Below are 21910 nucleotides of genomic sequence, written 5' to 3' on the forward strand. Positions count from 1 at the left end.
TATATATGTATATTTAGTGATCTAAAAGTTAAAACTGAAAAATAAACTTCGGTAAAAAAAATTTCTCCAAAATCAACTCCAAATTTAAGGTTGAAAATTTAAATCGTAGGTTATAAGCATAAGCATAAGTGAAAAACCATATATATAACATGATACTTACACGGTCTTAAAATTAGCTATTTACTACATAATTATACATCATTTAATAGCTATATTTTGAAACGTAGGAAATACTTTTAATTAGATGCATGTTTTTTATAGTGAGTAATTAGATGTATGTAGATTGCTATAGTACTGTTTTAATTACGAAAACATTCTATATTCTTCTAAAAGTAGGCAATGGTGGTAGCAGTGAATCTGTCATCCACCAGCTATGTTGCATTTTTTTACCAACTGCTTCATCTACTTTAATATTACAAAATGGTCATGCATATTCTTTATTTCATCAATAAAATATAAGTTTATTATGCAAACACCTTACACATATGGAGTGTCAAATTGTTTTGAAAACCTTACAACTAATTTATGTCAAACTAATATACATATAGTTCATATTTATCCGTTACAAAGCATGGATATTTAGTAACAAGAAACTTTGAAAAGAGCTAGGATATTATTCATAGGGGCAATTGCTCCAGGACACAAAATTGAAGCAAGTTTAATCAAATCATGCCATATTTTCCACTGCTTGGGAACTTGGGACAAACGATGCATGTCTATATAACAGAAGCCCAATCTAAAACCTTCCTTCCCTCAAAAAAAAAAAAAATAAAACCTTCCTATCGTGGATATTTTGCCCTAATTGCATTGCGTTGGGACAAAACCAAAAGCCCAGATCATCTCCAAAAAGATGAAAAGCCCAGTCGTATCAGTTGGGCTGAATCTTTGCTGACATTTAGGCAGGCTATATTGCCCCATATTGGGCCAGAGCAACTGGGCTCGGACTACTCCGGGCACTAACTTTTCCAATGCATTGGAATAATTAGTATGGAAGAAAATTCTAGGTTTTGTCACTAATACTAAGCGATTAGTTCTCTAAATTGCCAAAAAAAAACCAGGTTTTATGGGAGATTGTAACTTTTTGTTATTCTTACGGGTGAGTGACTTCTCATAGGGAGTGTTGTGAGAGGTTAAACTCACCCGGTAAAGAGTGACAAAAAGTTAAAAGTCACGAAAGGGCATGTAGCCTAGTGGTTGCATAAGACCTTAGTAGCGTCCGGGTTTGACTCCTCTTTGAAGCAAATTTTTCAGGATTCTAACGGCTTTGTGCTTTCAGTGGGACGTTCATAGAGGGTTTGCGCACGTACATTCTTAGAAGAGAGTGTGTATGTGTTGTGAACGTCTTCGTTATACTGTGTTTAAAAAAAGTTAAAAGCCCTGATTTACAAAGTACCATCATATAAATATTTTCTTCTTATTCTTTAACCATTGCCGTTAGCCTTCAGTCAACTGCATGCCTTAAGTCCAGGTGCAAAAATTCCATTTTACTCCTGGAAAACAAATAAGGGTAAAAAGGATATTTTGTGACATGTTAATGAGGTGGTGTTGGCGGTGAGGCGGAGTTATTAATCGGCACGGCACGAAAAACATAATAATAGATTAATATATGGTTAATTAATTATTAACTATAAAAAATAGAAAAAAGATTAATATAAATTTTTAAAACAACTTTCATATATATATATTAAAAAAATGTCTTGATTAGTAGTTTGATAAACGTGCATACGTAAAAAGAGAGTATATGGGCTAGTAACCGGTATTGCCGACCACGGCCTCATTGCTTTTAACTAGAAAATATTGAAATTCTCAAAGATACGATGTTGGCTTTTGCATGTCTGGGTGATCTAAAGCTTGTCAGACTGATGTATAGAATCACCAGTTTACCATCAAGGTGAATTTTGTTTCTTTTTTTACCATAAGTAACTATTAGGCACGGCGAATATTTAGCTCTTGATTCATAATGCAGGTCCAGATTATACTGAAATGAGACAATACACTCTCTTGATTCCATGTTATAAGACATTTTAGATTGGATAAATCAAACTTCTTTTAATTAATTGGCCAAAGTTATACTAAAAATAGCAACATTTTTTTGCACAACAAATATACCACAAAAATAAATTCAATAATAGATATAATGGAACTAGTTCTGTGTTATAAATACTGCTATATTTTTTCTATAAATTTAATGAAACTTAAAAAATAACTTAGAACAATCACAGTATATCTTATAACATGAGACAAACGAAGTGAATTTTTGCACCTAAATTTGCACCGAAGAAAAATTAGCAGACTTATCTTCTCACTTCTGCATATGTTTATAAGTCAAAACTTAAATTTTTAACCTTAAATTTGGAGTTGAATTTGAGTTTTTTATTGTAATTTATTTTTTAGCTTTTGCTTTTAGATCGTTAAAGACATCTATATAAAACATTTATTCAAAAATTATTTTTTATATACAAATATTTCGTTTTGCTTTTCCTACCAATAAGCAAGACAAAAAAAAGCAAGACGATGACCACCCTAGGTGGCCATAGCTATTTAGGTCGTGTTTAGTTTCAAAAACTTTTCTCAAAAATATAACATCGAATCTTTGGACACATAAATAAAGCATTAAATATAAATGAACATTAAAACTAATTACAAGGTTATGGGAAAAATCGTGAGACGAATCTTTTAAGCCTAATTAGTACACGATTAGTCATAAGTACTACAGTAAAAATGTGCTAATGACGGATCAATTAGACTCAAAAGATTTGTCTCGCGGTTTCTAGGCGGAATTTAAAATTTATTTTGTAATTAAACTACGTTTAATATTTCAAATGTGTGACCATATTGTTACCAAAATTTGGTAAATTTACTTATTGGATTCGGATAAGGAAAGGTGCGATCACAGATGGAAATTTTATCCGAAGGAGTTCGAATCCAACAGAGAATCATGAAGCCTAAGGCTTAGCGGCATAAATTTATCTTTTAATTAGAATTAGTTTAAGATTTTCCTTTTTCTCTGAGAAAGTTAGAGTCGGATCGTGACTTGTTTGTTTTATTTTATCTATTAGAAACCGTGTGTGTTAGAGATAGAATTTTGCTATTTATTTTTATTAGGAGTCGTATGTTGTGTCCTACACGGAATAGCATCCACCCGAGGGTATAAATATGTGTGCCCAGGGTCATTGTAAATCATCTACATATTAATTAGATCAACTTCTTTTAGCGCATCGCTACCCTCTTTCGAGGGTTCAACTCCGGCGGAACTTGGCACCTGACGCGGGGCTGCATCGCTTCGATCTCCGGTGGAGGGGTAAGTCCTACGCTCCGCCGAGCCACGGTAATCGCATCGGCTAGATTAGAATTGTCTCGGTTCGGTCTGATCTTCTATCTAGTTGTGCGATTGCTGGTTATTGTATCAGTTTCACCTTAGATCACTTTCGTGTTTTGAGTTAATCTGGTCGACCACTTTGGGTAATTTACGTTGATTTGATATCTACTGTTTGACATATTCAATCTAATACTATCTCGGTTAGGTCCAATTTAGTAGATTGCGTTTATCGGATGGTTTATATCAGATCGATGTATTTTGCTCATTGTTTTATCGGAGTACCAGCCGATAAGTTACCACTCATCAGCTCATTGGCTTGATACCAATCTAGATCTTGGTTGTTTGTCCGCCGTCTATAGCCGATGATTTTTGCCGATCTATATGCTTATCATATTTACATTAATAGAGTAGCCGATCGTTTTACTGTATTATTTCTACACCAATCGGCTTGATTTAATTAGATCGATAATTATTTATGTTGCATCGGCTTATGAGGATCATACGCAAATTGGGGTTAGCCGATCATAACATATGATTCATTGTTTATTCCAAGTAATTCGTCGGTTTGTTTATTAGCCTTATCGATCTTCATGTGTCCTATAATCATATCGTACTCGACTGCATAATGTCTTGGTTAAGTCTGATCTCTGTACATCTAGTTCGATATGGTTATAGGAGTCCGTCTGATCAACTAAGATTAATAAGTAATTTAGCGGATTATGTTGGTTTAATATTTAACTCAAGTCTATTTCTATCAAGTTTCTAGTCAATCCAAGCTTGTTACAGCCAATCGTTTATCCTATCGGCTAAATGCTACAACATCAATGTCCTATCGGCTGGATATTTCGTTACCTATCGGCTCGATAGCCGATCGACTTGTTTTACGGTTTATCTTGTCAGTTGCAGGATCAAATTGACTGGTACGCCCATGCATTCTAAGATCTAGGTCCTGCACTGGAGCACATTTCCTTATCCAAATTCAATAAAAAAATTTATCAAATTATGGTATCATACGCATCGATACGATCTCTCTCTCCAAAATTTTTCTCAACGGAAGAGGGCCTTAGAGTAAACCGCAATGCTGACAATCTTTTTTTAAGGCTCTGCTGACATTTTGGGATACCACATGAGGCCTGCCTTGGAAATCATGAATATCATCTGAATTTTACAGCGAGCTAAATTCTGCAGGAATCGGCAAAAAAAAAAATGTCCGTTTTCGAAAGAGGATGATCTACTTAGTTAAGCACATCATGCCTTTAATTTGGCATAGTTCACATGAAAGATCACAAAAACATATCAAAATTCAAAACTCAAACGAAAGCAATTAAACTGATGCACTGATCGATATTCTCCTAGAAGTATTCAAATTCAACGTACGACGGATCAGCCCGTGGCGAGCGGCTGGCCTTCGCGCCGGCGCTCTTGGTGGGCGTGCCGCCCTGCGCCGCGGCGGCGCCATCCATGTCGGCGGCGAGCGGCGAGTGGCAGCCCACGGCGGCGTCGGGGATGTAGGGCGGCATGGCGCTCCTGACGAGCGCCCAGTTGACGCCGTCGAAGAAGGGGTGCTGCTTTACCTCGGCGGCGCCGCGGCGGTAGCCGAGCCTGGACTGGGGCTCCTTGACGAGCAGGCCGCGGATGAGGTCCCTGGCGGCGGCGCTGACCCCCGGGGCGTCCGGGAAGCGCAGCGGCTGGCCGACGACGTTGAAGAGCGTGGCGCGGTTGCCGGAGCCCTTGAACGGCGTGGTGCCGTGCAGCAGCTCGTACAGGAACACGCCGAACGTCCACCAGTCGACGGCGCTGCCGTGCCCCTCGCCGCGGATGATCTCCGGCGCCAGGTACTCGTGCGTGCCCACGAACGACATCGACCGCGCCCCCGTCGGCTCCGCGGTGAACTCCAGCGACGTTGGCGGCGGCGGCTTCTTCGTCTTGCCTCCGCCGCCTGCCGCCGTCGCGTCCTGCTCGGCCTTTCCCTTCCCCGGCTTCTTGCTCTTCTTGCTCTTCCCGTTCCTTCCAGGGAGAATCCGCGGGAGCACGCAGCCGGGCACGAGACTGCCGCCGCCGACACGGCCCGACGGCGACCGGACCAGCGCCGGGCTGACGGAGCAGCGGAGCGAGAGGTCGAAGTCGGAGAGCATGATGTGGCCTTCCTCCCTGACGAGCACGTTCTCCGGCTTGAGGTCGCGGTACACCACCCCCAGCATGTGCAGGTACTCCAGCGCGAGCAGCACCTCCGACGCGTAGAACCTGCATGCACAAAGAAAAGATCGCCGCCATTATTTCATTCACCTCTTCTTCTTCTTCTTCTCCGGCGATCGGTTGACCGTTTGGAGCAGAGAAGAGCAGGTGCTGTGCTTGTGTGTACCTGGCGGCGTGCTCGGAGAAGCACTTGTTGGGCTGCTTCTGGCGGAGGGAGTGGAGGTTGCCGCCGGAGCAGAACTCCATGAGGAGGCAGCAGAACTTGTCGGTCTCGAAGTGGGAGTAGAGGGTGGGGAGGAAGGGGTGGTCGAGGAGGCCGAGGATCTCGCGCTCCGTCTGCGCGCGGGCGAGCTTGTTGCGGCTCACCAGGGAGCTCTTGTCCATCACCTTCATGGCGAACAGCGCGCCGCCACCGCCGCCGCCTCCGCCGCGGAGCTCCACGAGGTACACGCTGCCGATGTCGCCGTACCCGAGCCGCCGCAGGAGCCGGAAGTGGCCCAGGCTGAGCGGGGACTCGCGCGCGCTCGCCGCCCTGATCGCCTCCCACCTCCCGTCCCCGGCGCCTCCCGTGTGCCGCCGCACAAGCGCCGGAGCAGCGGCGGCGCCGTCGTCGTCGTCGTCGACGACGCCGTCGCCGTCACTCCGCTCGGCGCCGACGACGGTTGCCGACGTCCTGGCCGGACGGGCGGCCGTGTCGACGTCGGCGTAGATCGGGTTGATGCTCTTCCGGAATCCCGACGGCTTGTCCGCTGAATGGTCTCTTCCTCCTCCGACCATCCTCGGGCTCGGCAGCGTCATCGGGTACACGCCGGCGGCGTCGAAGCTCCCAGCTTCCTCCATGCCGCCGCCGCCGCCGCCACCACCACGTCGCTCTCTCGATCAACCTCTCACCCTTGCTCCATGCCGTTCGTGGTATACGCACGCTCGCGCGCTAGCTTTGCAGCTGCAGAGATGGAGGGACGAGTTCGTCGTGTTCTTGGAGTTTTATGGCCGGGACAGCCGGCCGGCAGCAGGGCCGGGAGGTGGTACCGGTGGCCGCCACGGCCGGGGCGTCGTCGTGGTCGCCACTAAAAAGAATAGAATGGATACGGGAGACGTGGAGGGGGCGCGCGCGTCGCGTGGATGGGGGTGTTGGTTGGCGCCATTTGTTTGGTTTGGTTTGGTGGTGGATGGCATGTCCGGCGTCGAACACGCGCAGGAGGTCGTTGGTGACGACGGCTGACAAGGATGTCGGGGGGAATTGACTTGTGTAAACTTGTACTGCTACTGCTGGGAAACCTTTTTGTCGTCTATTTCACGAAAAGAAATTCTTTTATATCACTTCAAACGTCGAACATTTAACCACATGTTAAAAGAAATTTATGAAAACGAATAAAAGAATAAATTTCATACCTTGTCTGAAAACCACGAGACGAATCTTTTGAGCATAATTAATTCGTTATTAGCACATGTGGGTTATGGTATCACTTGTAGCTAATCATGGACTAATTAGGCTTAAAATATTTATCTCACGATTTCCTCTCTGACTGTTTAATTAGTTCTTTTTCATCTATGTTTAATGCTCTATTTAGGTGTTCAAAAATTCAATGTGATGTTTTGAAAAAAAAAATTTAGGAACTATACCAGCCCTCGTACTCCTACCATGTTTGCTATTTATCAATCGGTGGAAAGTTTTTATTCTATCAATCGAATTTGTTGCCCTTAGATTTGCTTGTTAACCGCATGCTAATTTGTTTGATTCCCTTTGTTACCATTCAATTTCAATCTAACGTCTCACAAAATCGATGGATGAATTTAACCTTTTCAAACGATAGACTAATAGGTGGTCCATACTCCTACTATTTCAGTCATATTTTAATTACTTTTTTGCCGCTTCATCTACAGTTAACCAATTATATATGGAGATTAGCTTTGTTCTTTTGAACATACTACTAGGTAGTTTGCTAATGGGCTAATGGATCCATATATTAGGCCCATTATGCATGAAAAGCCCGTTACAAGAGAGTCGCATCACCACCTGAAAGCACGTTGTAAAGACAAAAATGCCGGTTTTTCACATCGTACGCAAACATTAGAGGGTCATTTTGGCTCCCTTAATTCTCGGATGAATCTGAATCACTAAAACTAGGCATGCTGGCTTTCTCAAAACTCCAAACTAGTTCAACTCAACTGATCGCAATTTTACAAGATGTTTCGTATATTGTGACACATTGACTACCTAATGTAGACCTCTTACTACGGCCTGAAAAGATCATTTGGGGCCTAGAGGTGGGTGAATAGGGTAATTTTAATTTTAACCTAAAGCAAAACAAATCAGTAACAGATATTTCGTTAGTTATGAATGAAACTTTTGTTGGTTTCTAACCGAATCTTGGCAATTACAATAAAAGTAGCTCAACACAACTAGTAATAGATCTATCATAAACGTAAATGCACATACAACAACAGTTACTTAACGACAACAAAAGCTAAGCAAAAAAAGTGTATGGAAAAATATCACTGTGAGCATCCAAGTAGCTTTTTTCCGAGGTTTAAATCCTTGAAGGGATTCTGCTCTTCGTTGACGAGCTCACAAAGAGCCAGGTATTTTTTAACTGTATCATCTGTAAGTGACAAAAATGCACTCCTTCTGACAGTGGTATCTCTTTCCCTGTGTGGAGGCGAGATCTAACCTTCACAGACTTCTCCTCAAGCATCACAAGCGAATCAATTGCTCGAAAGTAACACCTAGCTAATAGCTAGGAGCACTCAACCTCCAGAAGTAAAAGATGCACAACTAAAACCTAGGAGGTCATTGTTTCATTTTCTAGGAGAAAAGTCAAACAACATATTTGTAAATAAAAAGTAATTTATTAATAAAACTTTTATATGCGTGTCATTAGCGATTTAGAAGTAAAGATTAAAAAATAAACTATAATAAAAACTCTAAATTTAAGATTAAAAATTTTAATTTTAATTTATAAATATAAGTATAAATGAAAAGATGAGAGTGCTCCACGTTCAGGGTGGTACATGAGCATGTTGTGAAGGCGGACTCAATTAGGGTGAAAAAAAAAAGCTCGCCTAGCCGTTCGATTCGAGTTTTCATTTTAAAACAGAATTATTTAATTTTTATGAAGGTTGTTTTCACCCTAACTCGAGTTGGCTCGTTCACATAAACAAGCTCAAATGACAGAGAAATATAATAAAACATAATAATCAAGTTTTTTTTGACCATCCCTAGCCACAACAAATGTAAAGAAGTTTGAAATACGTGGCGTAACAAATGTAAAGAAGGAAGTTGATGCAGTGAAGCACTCATTAGATGACACTAAAAATGGGATCTATAAATAGTGAAGCATTTTTAAAGTAATTCTCTCAATAATATGGCTAGGTTTTGATCACAAGACAGGCCCACGAAAGATTAAAAAAAGTGTTCAACTCTTGCTCATGAGGTGAGTGTGATTGAAAAAATATTTTCTTTTTGCATCGATGAATTTAGGATTTTCTTTAAGGGCATACTAGCCTAAAATTTATCATATAAAATTCGGTAATCCATTTTAGCAAATTGATAATAGTAGTGAAATTGTCCACGTGATTCAATCTACAGTATATTAAGGCTTAAATTCATATACTAAGATGAAACCATAAAAAAAATAATCTACATACCCTACATGTTATGGCATACTCCGCATACCATGTAGTTTTGTCCCTGTGTTTTGCTTGTGATAGACCTTAAACATAAGGTGCACCCTAAGCTAATACTACATCCCACAATGTGTATGGCCCACATATCCCTATTTTGTTTAAAGTTAATGTAATTCTCTCTTCTCTCGTGAAGCCACATTATCTTAATTATTTTTAGCCTTAGAACGACACATCAAAGGTGTTAAGCCATATCATCTTAATTGTTTTTACCCTTAGGATGATACATCAAGGGTATAAATTGTATCTCTTTATATCATTTCAATTGTTTTAGCCTTTGGATGATTCATCAAAAGTGTAAACTGCATCTCTTCTCCCAAAAGACAAACTCAACCATTTATAACCTATGGAAATTGATAAAGGTATAAAAATATATAAATACATGAAAAAAATTATATAGCACGTAAGAATTTTTTTTAAATTCATATGTACTATATTATCCAATAGTTTTTCCACAGCAACGTGTTGAGTATTTTTTTGAACCGTAACCGATGTTACTAACAAAGGATGGATTCTTTATTTGCTATTATCTCTGTTGCAGGTTACAGGTTGTCTTATCTTTCTCTAAATTGGAGTAAATTGTAATAGCTGCAGGTGACAGTGTGGTTTGGTCGCGTGTGCACGCGTGATGGTAAGGTTTAAAAGAGGTGGGTCGGGCAATGCATTTTCAAACGTTTTACACACACGTATGCGCCGCCACAAATTTTCGTTTGTTGTTTGTTTCCTATTGTTTTTAAAAGAAAGCAATTCCCTATTCCTGCAAGATAATTAGCCCGTGTGCAAAATTAGCAGCCTTATTTTTAGGCTCTGTTTAGTTTCTAAAAATATCACGTCGAATCTTTGGAAACCTAAATAAAGCATTAAATATACATGAATATTAAAATTAATTACACAGTTATAGAAAATTATAAAACGAATCTTTGAGACTAATTAGTACATGATTAGCAATAAGTGATACAGTAAACCAACATATGATAATTACAGATTAATTGGACTCACGGTTTCCAGACGGAATCTGAAATTTATTTTGTAATTAGACTACGTTTAATATTTTTGTTCGAGTCAATATAACATCTCTCCCAAATATTTTTGGAACTGAATGGGGCCTTAGCTTCTTGTTATACATATAAGCTAAATTTTAAATTTTCAACGTTAGTTTTGGAATTGATTTTGAGGTTTATTTATTATAGTTTATTTCTCAAACTTATATTTAGATCACTAAGAATAATTATATAAAAGTTTTGTCAATCTTGTTTGATTGAGCTATGGTTTGGGGCTCCTTGTCTCATGGCACCATGCGTGGTGTGTTTGGTATGGATGAGGACAAATGAAATATGACTACTATGTTTATTTAATAAACGATACTTGGTTTGCTGGCGAAACAATTATGGAGCGACTACAAAGAAAATTACTTCAAAGATACTGGATTTGGCTAGTAACTGGATGAGGCTACTCCATCCACCTTTTAGCATTCTAGCAGTGAGCAGTAGCAACTAGTCGATGATAATTAGCATGACTTTTTCCTAATCAATAACTATATCATTTTAAAGATAGGTGTTGATTAAAAATAATTTGTATATTTTGCTGTTAGTTAATAATTATCTTGTGTTGTTATCAGTTAATAATAATCATTTTCATTAGTGTTGGTTACAAATAAATAGAATATTTTATTTTAAACTAATAGTAACCATGACAAAATTTGTAAAAATTGGATCATCTCATTAGCTCAATCACTTTTCACATAGCACAAAAATATCATATAAACCAAAATCAAAAACCGGAAGGCACGATCGATCCGAACAAGTTCAAAAATGGTGATGACCTGGCGTGCTACTGAATTTCCACTTTGCAGAGTAATTTTTGTTTGGACTGCGACTGGACGAACAAACGGACGCCACGGAATAACAGCTCTACCCTTTTTCTTTTTTCTTTTGCTTATTATATTCATACACCCAAATTTAAATTTTCAACCTAAGTAAAATTTCGAGATTTTCTATCATAATTATTTTACAGCCTTAACTTTCGAATCGCTAAAAACATATTTATAAATATTTTATTTACAAGTTTTTTTCATAAATATACCGTTTATTTTTTCAATAAAAGTCAAACAATATCCTCGTTCAAAAGCGAATATCCCACGAACCCATTTGTGGCCGGGCGGGTTGCCGGCGGCCGACGTGGCCGGGCTCGCAGCGGCACAGCCGCACCGATGGCCGTTATCCCCCGAGCACCCACCGCCACACCCCCGCCCTACAAAGCCAACACCCACCCCACCCTCACCCACTCGCCGCGGCACCACCCCCCCTCCCCCTCCCCTCCCCTCCTCCCACCGCCGCCGCAGCCATGCAGGCCGCCACCACCGCCAGCCGCCTCGCGCCGCCGCCGCAGGCCAACCGCTGCCGCGCCTCGGGCCTCTCCTCCGCCGCGGTGAGGTGCCGGGGGAGGAGGAGGGCACGCTGCCTCAGGGTCGCGGCCTCCCTCGAGCAGGAGGTCAAGGAGCGCGACGGCGCCTCCCCGTCTCCCGCCGGTAAGTGATGGGACTCTCGTCTCATGCCTGCTCGCTCGCTCGCTCGCTTGGTTGGTTGGTTGCTTGTTCGCCTACCTGCTTCTGCCCGGCGCTGCGGCCGCCTCGATCGGTCTTCGGAGCTAGGACCACGCTTAGCGATGGAGCTGGATTGGCGCCATGCTTTCTGATTAGTACACCCAAGTTGCTTAGGTCCGTTTTGAGTTGGTCACTGTGCTGCCGCCTTGCTGACGAAGCGTGCTTAGTGTATGTATAATGTGTGATCTGGTGCTGGGTAAAAGTGTCTGAGCACCCTGTGAGTATCTCAGCAAGTGAGTGGTGCTACTACGTGTTCACTTTCGCTTTGCATCATTTTGTTTAGAATTGCTGATTCCACATGATGATATGATTAGCATTTCAGTTATAGCAGTCGTGGCTTCACAAGCTGATGGATCCTTACTCGTAGCTGCTAACAAATAGATGGAGGGTTTAAGGCCTGAACCTATGATGCAGGGATACGGATTCGTTGGAATTTTTCTAAAATAATGCCAACTCCATCTGACATTCCCTTGGTCTATACCAACACTGTCTAAAGTATCAATGTGTTTCCATAATGGACTCTTCCCAACCGCCAAGGTCAGCATAAGGCTTAATGGGCTGGGCGTGTCACAATATGTGCTGGAGAAGTGTCAGCGGTGTATCGGATACTTAAATTAGTTATTTCTGCTGTTTAATTTTTTGATACTTGGCTTACGCGTACTGGAGACTTATTGGTATCGGACATGCCATTCGACACCGATGCGAAGTATCGGTGCAGTATAGAACTCAACACCTCATGGTATTATGCACTTCATTATTTCTGGCTACTCTTGCATGTTGAATCGTGGAATCTTGTTGAAAGTGTTTTTGTGTGTGGAAGCTACCTACATTTTAGTCTCACAAATATCTTACTTTCACATTATGTGGGCACTGGCTTTACCTGGTGCCATCAGAATGATTGGTTTTTTCATGTCATCGATCTATCTGTACATATAAGCTTCCCTTCTTTTCTGTTATATGACGCTCCATATCATTTTCATTGGATTATTCAGCTGGGAAGAGTAGTCAAGCAACTAGAAGAGATGTGAGGAATATAGCAATTGTTGCTCATGTTGATCATGGAAAGACAACTTTGGTTGATTCAATGTTAAGGCAAGCCAAGGTACATTCTAGAAGTTTATTGTTCTATTCTAAGATTAGTTTCAAAATTTCAATGTTAAGGCATGCTCTTCTCAGAAGGGAAGAATATGTACTGCACCAAAGTACCTTGAACAAAAGATGAACTATTTGTTAAAATTATTTCTGCTCAACCACCAGGTTGTGGTGAAAATCATAGTGCACTTACCATGTGTGTTTCTGTTTAAATTATGCAGGTTTTCCGAGATAATCAAGTTGTACAGGAAAGAATAATGGACTCAAATGATCTTGAGAGGGAAAGGGGAATCACTATACTTAGCAAAAACACTTCGATAACTTATAAGGGTACTAAAATCAATATTATTGATACTCCTGGACATTCAGATTTTGGTGGGGAGGTAGAACGCGTTCTCAACATGGTGGAAGGAGTTCTCCTAGTGGTACTAGCTACTTTTGCTGTTAATTGTTTTATAAGAATATTGATTTACTTCTTATTCAATGCTTAAAACATACTCTACTGGCTTCTTCGTTGATATCATCACATTTTTGACATGCTCCGTGTCTATCAAAAATTGTATCACACTGCATGTAGGGCGCTAATCCAATTTTCTGCTGCATGTTAGTATGTCACACAAGTTCCTATGGAACGATTTTTCGAACAGTGTACTAATGTGAATTGCGAAAATGAGCTAAAATCATTGTATTAACATAATCCTCTATGCTCTGTAGGTTGATTCTGTAGAGGGACCTATGCCACAAACAAGATTTGTTCTGAAAAAAGCTCTAGAATTTGGACATGCTGTTGTAGTAGTTGTAAACAAGATTGACAGACCTACTGCTCGTCCAGAGTTTGTGGTGAATTCAACATTTGAGCTATTTATCGAATTAAATGCAACTGATGAACAGGTAAATAATTATGCCCATACTTTTGTTCATTGATTTTCTCTCTTGAGTATGAAGCTCATTTACTATCCTTATGTTCTTATTTTGCTGCAATATGTCAGTGTGATTTTCAAACAGTCTATGCAAGTGGTATTAAAGGAAAGGCTGGGTTATCTCCAGAAAATCTGGGCGAAGATCTTGGGCCCCTTTTTGAGGCAATCCTTAGATGCATACCAGAGCCTCGTATTGAGAAAGACGGTGCATTGCAATTGCTTGTGAGTAAAAACTTGGGATGACATTTTCATGTACTTGTGGGAATTACAAAGCGTACTACTTTCTATCTATCCAATCATTGTCTTCTTAGATATCCCTCTAATGATGGATTCTCTATCCTCACAAACTGTACCACTATTTTCTCTGTTTGTTTCTTACTGTTATTATCATCTGGTAATGCTTGAACTTTGGGATGCTGAACTCCTTACTCCAAGTGGCAGAAAGCCATGCCATGGAAACTCTGTTATGCAGTAATGTCGGGAAATACTGAAAGCTGATAGCCAAGATCAAGAAACAGTATCTTGTTTACTTGCACAGCTATGGATACTCTTACATGATTAATATTCACAGATCAGCTCACAATAAATGTCACATTCACAGATAAACATTTGTTCATGCTTCTAAGAGACAATTCCTTATTTTCCATGTGAATTTATATTAACTAATTTTGGAGTCCAGGCATTTACCAAGCACATAATATGAGTACTTCAGCTATTTGTTCATTTCTAAATCACTTTATACTTTGTCAGAAAGCTTGATATGTCCTCTTCTGAGCTTCTCTATCCAACCTTTTCAACTCTTTTTTTCCTGGTCATAGGGTATATCAGAACCTTTTGTTTTATTACTTCCAATTCTATCCTAATTCCACAATACTGACTGATGCATAGGTGTCTAATACTGAATATGATGAACATAAAGGACGGATAGCAATTGGGCGACTGCATGCAGGAGAGCTGCAGCGAGGCATGGAAGTAAAGGTACAGAACTTTTTTTCCTGCATGTATTGCAAATACCAGCAGCGCAAAATGATTAAAAGAGAGAATTAGGTAGCATCAAAGCCATGGGAAACCTTGCCTAGTTTTAGCTTTAAATCTCTCTCTTGTATCCTTTGCATGAGCAACCATTGCAACCTTGGTTAATGATTCAATTTCGAAGTTTCTTTAGCTGTATATATTAATAGTGTTTGGATATCTGCATGTGGGTGTACCATCTGATTGTGCCCATCTGATTGTGCTTTTCTCTGTTGATTCACTTGATTGTGCTTATAATCTTGGTAATCAAACTGAAGTAGCAAATATGATTGTAAAAAACTACACCTAGGCATGTCTATCCCATTTATCCCTCCTAACTGATATTCTATCCTTTTCTTTTTATCATAATATAACTTCTACTGATTTCAAAATATTTTCAGGTTTGTACACCAGATGATGCTTGCAGGATTAGCAAAATAAGCGAACTCTTTGTTTATCAGAACTTCAGCCGAGTTCCAGTTGAAACTGTTAGTGCTGGTGACATTTGTGCAGTATGTGGAATCAATGATATCATGGTTGGTGCTCCTTTTTTAATCTTGTATTAAAACTTTCTGGTTTACATATAGCTTAGAGCATGATAATCTATTCTTTTCTTTGAACTCCATAGATTGGTGAAACCATAGCAGATAAAGTTTCTGGAACACCCTTGCCCACCATCAAAATAGAGGAGCCAACTGTCAGAATGTCTTTTTCCATCAATACTTCACCTTTTGTCGGTAAAGAGGTATGGGTAAACTCCAGTCTGACTTAAATCATTGTATCTCTACTGTCTAGCATGTTCCGCTGGAGAAAAATGCCAAAGCTAGATCTTGAGTATAATGCTTTGGGTTCAAATGGTAACAAGTAAATTACAGACAATGTCGTCATTCCAAGTGGTTAGACTAAATGCTGTTTTAATTTGACAATTAGAATGACCTGCCTTTGCCAGATGGTTTGGTAGTATCAAATCATGGTTGCATTTTTACAGATGGAAGATTTTTCTCTGTTGTGTTTGAAGTGGCCAAAGTGAATGCTGTCGAATGATATTTGAACCTCATTTGTCGAATTGGACCTCATGTTTTCCCTAAAAAGATTGGATGTCTCGCTCGCTTGCAAGTTAATCTAATTAAGATCCCAGAGTGGCACTTTTCCACCACTTTTGCTGAAATGGTGTCAATGCTATGTTAAATATAATGCTGTTAGTCTTGGGAATGCTGAAATTTTGTCTGTTCTCACTGAATTTATCACAGGGGAAATACGTGACAAGCCGTAATCTCCGTGATCGGTTATATCGTGAGCTTGAGAGGAACTTAGCTATGAAAGTAGAAGATGGGGAAACTGCTGACACTTTTCTTGTTAGTGGCAGAGGAACACTGCACCTCACCATATTGATTGAAAACATGTAAGCATTTATTGTCACCTTCAGTGATTCAATTCAACTTGTACTTCTGGCGTTGTCTTGAAAACATCACAATTGCTAACAGGCGGAGAGAAGGATATGAGTTTATGATTGGACCTCCAAAGGTCATTAATAAGACAGTGGATGGAAAGCTGCTAGAACCTTATGAGGTATTTCTTTTTTTAATGCCAGAATCTACTTGTATATTTTTTCTAACTTCTTAACAAATAACGTCTTTGATAGCATTCCTATTTATTTTACTATCCTAGAACTCCCTACTCCCTCAGTTTTCATGTAACCAACTTGTACTCGCTACTGTGCTCCAGATAGCTGCCGTGGAGGTTCCAGAGGAATATATGGGGTCAGTTGTTGAGCTTTTGGGGAAAAGGCGTGGACAAATGGCTGACATGCAACCTAGTGGGTTCGTACCATACTCTAATTCACTCATCATTTCATGAGATATGTTGGAAAATTTTAATACTATCTTTGCAAAAAAAGTCTAAATTTTCTATTGAAATTAATGAAGCAACCAACACTATATTGAAATTAGTGTAAAAGTTTACCCATCTAGTCTGTCTCGCATTACTATGAGAACTGCATGTCAGACATTTTGTACAAGAGTACAAGATTATCATGTTGTGGAGTAACTTCTGAGTTCTGACCCTCTATCAAATAGATGCAAGAACAATTTTTGGAATGGTTTATGCATTTTCAAATGGCTGTAGACTTGAATTTTGGGATAGTTTATTCTTATTATTTTGAAGCAATTATTTTACTCTGAAGAAAACATGCAGGAACGGGTGTAATGAATACAGTATGGATTTGAAAAAAAAAATGCATAATGCTTATTCCTGAAATAGAGTTGTTACCATAACAAGAGTCATTTCAAATGGCAGGCCAGAGGGAACAACATTGCTAAAATACAAGATTCCTACTAGAGGCCTCATTGGACTCAGGAATGCTGTTTTAACAGCATCTAGGGGCACAGCAGTACTCAACACAATCTTTGACAGCTATGGCCCATGGTCTGGAGATCTTAGTTCACGTGATCAAGGCTCCTTGGTACGCATTGCTTTCAATCAGGAAGGTTTTTCTTCAGATTTTTGACATCTAACTTGGACAAAATAATATAGGTCGCATTTGAGGATGGAAGTACTACATCGTACGCACTTCTTAATGCTCAAGAAAGAGGTATACTATTTGTGAGTCCAGGGCAGGATGTTTACAAAGGACAAATAGTTGGTATCCACCAGCGACCAGGTGATTTAGCAATCAACGTGTGCAAGAAAAAGGCTGCAACAAATGTCCGTTCCAACAAGGAAACTACAGGTTAGTTTTCACCTGCGACCATTATTCAGTACTGCAATTTTCTTATTAGCTTGAAAGATCTTTTTTTATGAAGAAAAAGGCAATAGTAGTTTTATATTCTTTATAAAGAAAACTTAGGCGGTAGTAGTTTTCTCTTGTGAATGTTCGAGAAATAAAGTGTAAGTCTTTTTGTCGAACCATAGCTTTTCCCAAACTCACATAATCTATGCCTGTTATCAACCCTGTACTTGCTTCTAAAATTTACGCTATTTGACCCTTTTTGATAAGTAATTACGAAAATGAACTGGTTTCAAAACTTATTTAAAAAATGTAACGTTTTGCTTCGTGCCACTCCGAGGTCCTTCATCTCCGTGCCAGGGCTTAGCGTGGACTTTGCTACCTCTGCGCCAACCCCCCTGGCGTGGAGATGGACCTCTATGCCATCGGGGGTGGCGCAGAGCAAATGGTTCATTTTTGAAAATAGGGTTTAGACCAGTTAATAATTTTTTCTTGAAAATGATCAAATAGTACAAAAACTGGTAGTTGCTCGCTACAAAAAGTTTCTCTGGTTCAAGTTGGGGTTCCTAACAATTAAGCCCCTACATCATGAGGTTGGGCAGGTTGGGCAGGTGTGCAGAGCGGGTCTGGTTGGAGGCGCTAGTAGGCCTATTGACCTGATTGTTGCTATAAAAATGAAAATTTAAAAACATCAGAAACAGGATATATACTTTGCCTGAGTGAGTCGGAAGACTCATGAATAGGTGCATGCTAGCAAAACAACCAACGTATATTACTCGCTTGTCAGCACTGGGGTGGTGCCAGCCTTGGGCCAAGGCCTGGACCAGCCCACCCCAGCATGATTCAGCCCATATTGGGCTTGGCTTGGTGAAATTAATTTGAACTCATGGGCCGTAGCCAGGTGGCCTGGGAGCTGGGTCCCCGTAGCATATGCATGTGAACACAGATAGTGCAACAAAGGGGGTGTTTAGTTGGTGAAATAAAAATTTTTGTATGTCATATCAGACGTTTGACTGGACCGTCAGAAGGGGTTTTTGGACAAGAATGAAAAAACGAATTTCATGGCTGGCATGGAAACCGCGAGACGAATCTTTTGAGCCTAATTAATCCGTCATTAACACATATAGGTTACTGTAGCACTTATGGCTAATCATGTATTAATTAGGCTCAAAAGATTCGTCTCATAATTTGTCACATGACTGTGTAATTAGTTTTTCGTTTTATCTATATTTAATACTCTATTTAAGTGTCTAAAGATTTGATGTGATGTTTTTGGATGAAAATTTTTTGGTAACTAAATGGGGCCAAAACACTCGTGCATTTTGACTCAGGCTCTAGGAACAACCTGAGCCTGACTGTTGACATGCTTCTCCCTTCATCGGATTGGATAAGCTACCTTCCTTCACCATGGAATTCGAAATCCTTATAGGCATTACTTCTAGCAAGTAATCCTCTTGCAGCTGTGAAAATCATCCTGTAATCTGCCTGAGTAAAACCTAGGAGCCAACATATATCCGTACTTATATTGTATCTTCCTGGGCCTTTCCACATCTATGTGCCTACCTAGCTGCTAACTGCTCTCATATATAGATTAGCGAAGACATGGAATAATGGTTTCATCAAACCCTTCCGACTTGAGCTACATTCACTGGCTGGGGCACGCTCCATCGAATTGTTATATTAAGTTTCACATCAACTGTCTAGCCGCCAAATTTTGAGAGAGCGTAAATTAATTTATTTTCGTTTTGCTTCCTGCAGTGGTTCTTGATGAAGCGTTGAGCTACAGTTTGGATGACTGCATAGAGTTTATTCAAGAAGATGAGCTAGTGGAGGTTACTCCTGCAAGCATCCGCATGTGCAAGAACCCGAAAATTTCGAAGAAAAACCGATGACTCAGTGGAGGTTACTCCTCGAGCATCCTGCACTTCTGGAGCTGCTGCTTCACAAGAGATGATACGAATGGTGCGATGCCAGTCAGTCATCATCAGTTGCTCTGCAGATTACAGACTCAGATATAGGATTACTCAATTTTGCAATGATTATAAGTTGCCAAATTATCGTCTGGATTCCTCGTTGGAGAGAGAAGCTCGGGTAGTCTTCAAGGCAGCTGCAGATACATATTCTTTTACAGCGATATCAGCTGTATACAAGTTTGTAGGTCACATAGGTATATACCATATACACATGATTCATGCAACTATACGCCTTGCAATGATCATTATCCAATTAATCGAGTATACACATACTGCACTGTACTGAATCCTAGCTCGTGCTTACAATTGGAGCACTTGTCAAAAATGATAAAGAATCTCCCTACTCTACTGTTTGCTGAGGTATATATAACCCTAATGTACGTACGAGCTCATCTACAACAGAGCTCAGTCAAAACATGGCGAGAGCTAATCGAGTTGCATCACTAACTAATTTAATTAATTACAACAGGTAAGCATGAGCAGCTGGCTGTCACAGCTCCGGCAGGAAGCACGGTGGTTCATCTTGTACGAACGATGGCAAGGTGGCAGCTCCAGCGAGACTTCCCTCTTCAGAGCCAGCGGCAGTTTCAAACCACTCGCTGACCATGCCATCCATCTCCATGTCGTCGAGGAACTGACCGTCCTCCTCCTCCGGCGAGATCGTGGCACCCCCGTCGTTGACGCCGGCGAGGACTTCATCCACCAGCTGGTCCGAAAGGAAGAACTGCTGCTGCTGCTGCTCGTAGAAGGCGAAGTCTTGGTTGCTCTGCTGCTCCGGCAGGAAGCCCGGTGGTTCATCTTCAGGGGCATCGAGAGTTTTCATCAACGCACTGATCATGCCATCCATCTCCATGTCGTCGAGGGACTGACCGTCCTCCTCCTCCGGCGAGACCGTGGCACCGCCGTCGTTGACGCCGGCGAAGTCTTGGTTGCTCTGCTGCTGCGGCACAATGCAGCACTGGTTCTGCTCGCCGTACGCATATTCTTGGTTGCTCTGCTGCTGCGGCACAATGCTGCACTGGTTCTGCTCGCCGTACGCGTATTCTTGGTTGCTCTGCTGCTCCGGCGCGGCGGCGAGGGAGGAGGAGGTGCTCTGGGACTGGGAGGCCTCGACGTCGGCGGCGAGGGAGGAGGAGGTGCTCTGGGAGGCCTCGAGGCCGTAGCCGTCGGGGATGCGCTTGCGGTTCTGGCCGTGGCCGGTGAAGGAGATGTAGCAGGCCCTGTGGGAGGTGGCGATGGCGGAGCCGGGCGGGGGGAAGACGACGTACTCGTGCATGACCCAGCCGGTGCTGCCGCTCCGGCGGTCGTCGCAGTGGAAGTTGAGGCTGAACCTCTCCCACCTGAAGGTCTCGCCGGCGAGACGCACCGCCCCCTTGGCGTCCGTCCGCTGCTTGACCCACCTGCCGCCGCCGGCCACGGAGCGCACCTGGCGGCCCTCGCCGGCCGCCGGCGCGATGAAGTAGGCGCCGTCCTCTTCGCCGCGGCCGTGGCGCTGGAGCAGCATCCACGGCGGCAAAGCCCTCGGGTCGTCCAGGAGGACGAGGCCGGCGAGCGGGGGGCGGCCGTCGCGCAGGTAGGGCAGGAGGAAGAACTGGAGGAGCATTTCGTCGGTCGGCTCGAACTTGAACCCCACGGAGAGCCCCAGCGACGGCGCCATGGCTCGATCGGTTGCTTCGATCACGCGCAGGAGCTTGAGCTTGAGCTAGGCGTGTGATGTGTATATAAGCCCAAGCCTCTCCGACTCGACTCTGATCCGACTCCGACTCGACTCTGATCGCGCGCAGGAGCAGGAGCGCGCGCAGACCTGCCGTCTCGGATATATAGGCGCGCGTCTTCGAGTCCTAGTCCGACTCTGGGCCGGTCTAACGCGCGATCGGTACTACCCGTATAGGTATACGTATACGTACATATACTTTATACATTTATACATTATACATGTAAACTTTATACGCATAAATTTTAGACATACAAAATTACATACATACATATATATATATATATATATATATATATATATATATATATATATATATATACACACACATATAAATATACATATAAATTCTCTATATGAAAAATCTAGATATGTACAAAACATTAAAACATTATAGATATAAACTCAATATATACAAATCTTTATGCATATAAATTTATACGTACGGCAAACTTTATACACATAAAATTATATTATATATATATATATATAAAGCTTATAAATATAAACTTAATATATATAGAAATCTTTATACATATAAACTTAATTATAGAGCCCCTACGACGCCGCCATGGCTCGGTTGCTCGATCGAAACTTGTCGCTTCGGATATATATGCGCGCTTCTTCGGGCCCTATAGTCGGACTCTGAGCCAGAGCCCAAGCGTGGAAATCTC

General features: G+C 41.5%; 2 protein-coding genes and 1 pseudogene across 2 annotated transcripts; 2 read left to right on the forward strand and 1 right to left on the reverse strand.

Moving 5' to 3' along the window:
• Positions 1-4671: 4671 nt before the first annotated feature.
• LOC102714538 lies at positions 4672-8211 on the reverse strand (annotated as a pseudogene).
• A 3197-nt stretch (positions 8212-11408) lies between these two features.
• LOC102703932 (putative elongation factor TypA-like SVR3, chloroplastic) lies at positions 11409-19865 on the forward strand. The gene is given in 15 exon segments (XM_006647109.2): positions 11409-11463; positions 11466-11726; positions 12794-12903; positions 13115-13318; positions 13608-13784; positions 13883-14035; positions 14702-14791; positions 15226-15360; positions 15453-15569; positions 16075-16226; positions 16309-16393; positions 16550-16644; positions 17120-17285; positions 17357-17552; positions 19308-19865. Coding segments are annotated over 15 exon segments (2130 nt in total). The 3' UTR covers positions 19442-19865.
• LOC121053489 lies at positions 19817-21467 on the forward strand. The gene is made up of 2 exons (XM_040520472.1): positions 19817-19882; positions 19992-21467. The coding sequence occupies exons 1-2, from the start codon at positions 19847-19849 to the stop codon at positions 21234-21236; spliced, it is 1281 nt and encodes a 426-aa protein (XP_040376406.1). The 5' UTR covers positions 19817-19846; the 3' UTR covers positions 21237-21467.
• Positions 21468-21910: the final 443 nt, after the last annotated feature.

Source organism: Oryza brachyantha, chromosome 2 (assembly GCF_000231095.2).
Source record: "Oryza brachyantha chromosome 2, ObraRS2, whole genome shotgun sequence".
NCBI lineage: Eukaryota > Viridiplantae > Streptophyta > Magnoliopsida > Poales > Poaceae > Oryza > Oryza brachyantha.